The 6,000-nt window shown below is 36.4% G+C and overlaps 1 protein-coding gene across 1 annotated transcript in view; it reads right to left on the reverse strand.

Moving 5' to 3' along the window:
• Cdkl5 (cyclin dependent kinase like 5) overlaps positions 1–6,000 on the reverse strand; it is a 181,832-nt gene that overhangs the window by 71,139 nt on the left and 104,693 nt on the right. The window contains exon 4 of the mRNA XM_055615721.1: positions 329–374. Coding sequence (XP_055471696.1) covers positions 329–374 — 46 coding nt within the window. The remainder of the gene's footprint in view (positions 1–328; positions 375–6,000) is intronic.

Raw genomic sequence — 6,000 nt, forward strand, 5'->3', positions numbered from 1 at the left:
TTCACAGAAGTCACTACTTAGGGGGACTACAGAAGCATGTGCTTTTAGTCAGTGTTTCCATTGTAATCTATGTGGAAACATGTGGTTAAGAAAACTGGCCTCGGGAGCAAGAATTCCACCCTTTATGGTAAATTAAAATAAATATTCTAATATCAAGAAATACGAAATATTTCAAAGTAAAGCATAACAAATAAGCTGCATTTGGTCCCCGAGGTTAGAATTTGAAAATCACAGGGATAAGGTCTAAGCAATTAAATCCCTCTTCGCCCACGTTTTATTTACAAACAAAACAAAACAAAAACACACAGAAGTAAAAATGCATATATACCTTCGCTGTCCTTGAATTTTTTGATTGCCACAATTTCATGTGTTTCCTGCAAAGGAAAAAGAGGCAAAGGGAAAATCATTCTCCAATCCCAACTGAGGATCCCAGTTATCTGGGGACAGAAGAGCAAACACACAGATCATCAACTCCATCCATCCATTACTTTGTTTCAAAGTCCCCTCTTATCACCCTGGAGACATTGCCAAGGAATGTGAAGAAGGGAAGGCGGGAAGGGGGGCAAAGAACAGACATTAGCATAATAGGCACGAAACATAAATCTCAACTGTCAATGTGTTCAAAAGCACAGGACATAAAAGAATAAAATAAAGAAGACAACCAGAAATATTTACATAACCCTTAACAATTCAGGATTTTCCTTACCTTGAAATAACAATATTATACACCTTGCTATATACAGTTGTATATGTCACTTCACATTAAATAAGTAACATTTATACGTGATGGTAAATAGTGGTTTAAAGTTCCAATAGTAATAGATGGTTAACTTAAAAGAGTATCAATGAACATACTCCAAGAGCATCTTCATTTCCAAAGCAAATGTTGTAGTGACATAGATGGTTCGAAGACCACGAATGCTGAGGGTTCCTATCACACACAGCCAAGCTGACGCACACAAATACAACGTTCGCAGCTCCCTTTAGTTGTCCATACTGTCCATTCCACAAGCAGTGCCAAAACAAATATCAGTACTTAAAAGAACATTTTTTCAATCTAATAATGTGAGTAAGATAAGTTTTTTAATTGATAACATTTGTTTATTTATTGGGGGTTGAGGATGCTGGCCACAATGCATGTGCAGAGGTCACAGAAAAATTTGTGTGGATGGGTTCTCTTTTTCCAGCATGGAGGTCCCAAGACTTAAATTCAGGTTGTTAGGTTTCACAGCAAGTGCCTATACCCACTAGGCCATTTTGCCGGCCCTGACTAGAGAAATTTTCTATGGCCTGGTAAATTAAAATAAACTCTACCAGGGTTAACTTTCTTTAACACTGATTCATGGGTGAAAACTTGTTGCCAAACTGAGCTATTTAATGTTATTTTTGTAGAGTATACATGATCAAATCTAATATAACTGGCCTTTGTAATTATGTAATCATTTTTGTGCCCCATGTCCTTAATTGAACATGGTTATTATTCATATCTTTCATTTTGATATTTTAATTATTTCATTCCTTAAGTTTTTACCCAATTATAATTTACTTTAGTAAATGACAAGGTGATTTAATATTATTTCTAAATGATGAACCAGTTTTCCCAACCTCCTTTAGTGATGACTCATAACTGTTATATCTTAGCATCCTTACAGAGTCTAGATTTATGTTCAGAGCTTTCTTGTCATCTTTAGCCTGGTGTAGGTACTGACCTACCTGCTCTTATGCCAGAACCACTTTAAATTACTGATATCTTTTACGTTGAGCTGGAGTTCTTGATCCTAGTTTTCTTTTCATTTTGTTAAATCAAAGTAAGAATAGGTTTTGGTTGTTAAACCTAACTTATAACTATATATATACATACATATATATATATATATACACACACACACAGATTATTATGTCAACTATATTTACATATTCAGTTGCTTCACCATTTACTAAAATCCTTTTCTCTAACGGGTTTCATATATTTGAATGCTTGGTTTGCATTAATTTTTGTTTCACCACAAATGTATCTTTGAATGGTCTTCTGGGGCAATGCCCCTGTTCTCCACCAATGAACACCTTCACCCATGTGGCAAGTGGGCAGGCCCAGAGTTTTTAGAATGGCTTGAGGCGCAGCTTAGTGGTAGAATATATGCTTAGTGTGTGTGAGGCTAAAAAGAAAACTGAGAGAAAGGAAAAAAAAAAAAGGAGAGCGAGGGGGGGAGGATTAATTAATTTGGGGAAGGAAAACATGTATTCTTACAGATTTTCTGTATACTTACGGCAATACCGAGGAAAGCACCATTCACTTCACCAACACTGGAAATCTATGTGCTTATTAAGAATGAAACGCCTGGCAAAAAAAATCCATATAGTAGCTTTTTTTTTTTTTTTCAAGAGGAAAAAAAAAATTAAAGGCTTTAAAGAAGGTTTGCTCAGATTGGCAAGATAGCTAAGTTGGTAACATGGTTTGCCATGCAAATATGAGGCCTTCAATTAAATCCCTAGAACCTATGTCATAAGGAAGTTATAGTGGTATGAGCAGGCAAGCTCAGCACCGGGGAGGTGGGGAAGTCATATTCCTGAGGCTCATCAGCTAGCCAGCCTGGCCTATTTGATGAGGTCCACGTGGGGACTGCATATATATGTATATCTACATATCTACATGTTTATGTACATCTACATATATACATATATACGTATATCTACATACATGCATATATATGTATCTATATGTATATATACATACACACATACCCCCCACACATGTGCACCTCTACCCTCCCACCAAGGCCTGCTGTTTTCTAAGATAAATTATAGTGATGGCATAGGGAGCCGAGAATGACACGATGGTCTCTTGGCTTTTAGAAAAATGCCTGTGTACAACTTGGCTTTTGTTTCAAAGTGGATACCTTATTTAAAAAAAAAAAAAAAAAAAAAAAGAAGAAACATATTTTTAATCCTAGATTCTCTTAGGTCATTTCTTTTCTTTGAAATAAAAAAAAAAAAAAGAAATCCTCTGCCTATATTCTAGAAGAAATCCATTATGTTTGTGTTCTGAACTTAAAATTATCTGCAAAGTATTGATGTTCAGAAGGTTTTGTCTAATAACCTTAAATACTGTATCTACTCCAACTTTTCTAGTAATTTTCACTATAAACCTTATACCTTTTCAAATGTACCTTTTGTAACTGCCTAATCTATTATATCACCAATACCTAGTGTATCAGGTAGATATTTGATATTTAGCGACCATTTATTCAATGAGAGAATTATTCAAAAGCAGGGCAATCAATGTTGTTGTTCATCTGTTTCACTTTCGATTTCCTCATCTTTCCTTCTTTCAGTTAAATCCTGAATTTGTTACCTTGGTTCAGTTTGTTCTACACCATACAGGGCACACCTCCACTATCTCCTTTTAGGAGATAATGCATATGTCTTGATTGACTTTATCTGCTTGTTACACAAAACTCATCTTCAAAACTGGGGGTTGCTTCTAAAGATCAAGGCAACATCTTATCTTGACTTCTCTTTTCATAGTCCTCCTCTGCCCACACCCTGTTCCTTAACCTCATCCTTATGACCGAGATGGAAAGAGATTTAACAAAATTTGGCAACTGGCAGCAACCTCAGTAAGATGGATTTTTCAGCCACCTGAATTTCAAATAAAGACCGAGTTACTCAAGAGGCTGAGTTCAAAGCTGATCACTAACAATGCACCATCCTCACTGGGCTTGGCGGGTTTGACCTCGGACTGTGTGGGAAGGTTTCTCTGAATGAGCACATGTCATTTCCTCTTTCCTGTGCAGGCTCTAGAGCGCATTACCTTGGTATTGATGGCTCCTACATTTCTCTATGGATGCTGTGTATCTCTTCCAAGCCTTCTCTATTTTTTTTTTTTGCCTTATTTTATGTATTTGGGGCACATTGGTCTCTGGAATGATCTGGAAATATGGATGTTAAGTGGGCTAGTGGGAAACTGAGAAGGCCAGTTCCTTGGTGAGATGACTGCCTGCCAGCCAGCCTCTTTACCCATGGGTGCAAGTTTTCCCCTGCTCCCTTTAGCTATTTTTGCCTCAGCTGGTTTCAGAAAGTGTAATAAATAACATGACATTCAAGACTGCTTTTTAATCTACTCTTGCTAATGAAATTCTCCCTGTAGTTGTCACCAATCTTTGATTTTTTTTTTAAATTTACACAACTATTAAAAGTTTGTTTTTCTTTTTCAATATCTTCATGGGTGATTAATGGAGAGGCAGGAGGTGACATGCCAAACGCTATTACTAGTTCTACCACTATCCTGAGATGGTATCCATAATATAGATGTGGGCAAAGAAGAACCTACATAAAAATAACTGAAGAACTTGTGCTTTAAAATCAGTTTATTCTCCAAAGCATGCCATTGCCCCCACAACGTCTGCAACAGAATGTCACCAGCTGCAGTTAGCAAGATAGACATGATCTGTTTCTTGTTTCAGTGTCCTGCTTTATTTTAAAAATAAGGCAGTTCAAGGCAGACATTTTAAACAGTAAACTAAGAATGCAATAAAGTAGATCCACAATTCATTAATGGTAATTATGTATCTCATCGTTTATTCTACCTCATCCTTAAATTTACCTCAAAAGTAGATTTAAGATTACTTTGGAATACAAAAAAGAAAGATGAGATAATTTTTATATAAAGAATTCTGGATTATACCATCTCAATATTGAAGCATTTAACATTTACTAGAATAAGTTGTTTTCAGTAAAAGGGAAAAAAAATCAAGCAGGGTGTGGTGCCACAAGCTTGTGATTTCAGCATTTAGGATATAGAGACAAGACACGCAGGAGTCTGCAGACCAGCCTGGTTTACATGAGACACTGTCTCAAAAAAGAAAAAAAGGAGGGAATAGTGGGAGAAAAAAAAAACCTGAAAAATGTATTAATAGTAACTAACAGAAGAAAATCTGGAATTTTTTTTTAATTCTTACATCAAGTTCTCAACTCCATTAAACAAACAAACAAACAAACAAACAAACAAACAAGCTTCCAATCATATTAGATGGAGAGACCTATGACTACAAATTTACTCCTGTTGTTGAGTGTCTACAGCTCCCATCACCCTTCTTTCTATGTTAAAATATGCAGCATGAAACAACAGGAAAAAGAAACACATTTCTATCTTAGTCTGCTAGTCACGCACTAAGCTATTTCAAAGGTTATACTCAATAGTTAATTTTCTAATTTTTTCTCCGAGAAAGGCCTTTCTTAGGAAAAATGCTTCTCTTCATCTAAATATAAGGAATACAACTTGATAACCAAAGTATTTTAAGTCATTCTATATTTTATATGCAAAGATCTCCACAGTTTTTGTCTACACATTCACATGCCCATTCAGTAGAAACACAATCTTACAGTCATAGACATACTTACTTTATTGGCTAGTATGGGACCTGACAAGGCAAACTTACTTTGTTTTCATTTTTAAGGCAGGATCTCAAATAGCGAAGGCTATCCTTGAACTCCTGATCATCCTGACTTCACCTCTCAGGGTATGGGATTACAGGTTATGTGCAAGGCCAAGGTCAGCTTTATTTTATATTACAGATTTTAATAATCTTTGTGTCAGTTCTCATACTAAGTACTTCCCGGGCAATCCTCAAGTCACCACTCTAAGGATCTTGTCATGCTCCCTTAAGAGATGAGGGTGCTGAAGGGAACAAGTGAGAAAAATGAGACCCAAGTAGGAAGAGGCCATTCAGAAAGCCATAACTATACGTGATAATCCAAAGCAGAGAGAAAAGGAAGCTAAGAGCACCAAGAACACATAGCTAATGGATAGTAGAAGAGAGATCCCAAACCCAAATTGATTCTGGGTGTCATTTCTCAAGCACGGCAGTGCTACACTGCCTTTGCAAGCAATAAGTTAACATATATTGTAAGAAAGGATAAGACCTAACACACACACACACACAGACACACAGACACACACACACACACACACACACACACACACACACACACACACACACA

This window comes from Psammomys obesus, unplaced genomic scaffold (assembly GCF_907164565.1).
Source record: "Psammomys obesus unplaced genomic scaffold, mPsaObe1.curated_primary_1811, whole genome shotgun sequence".
Taxonomy (NCBI): Eukaryota; Metazoa; Chordata; class Mammalia; order Rodentia; family Muridae; genus Psammomys; species Psammomys obesus.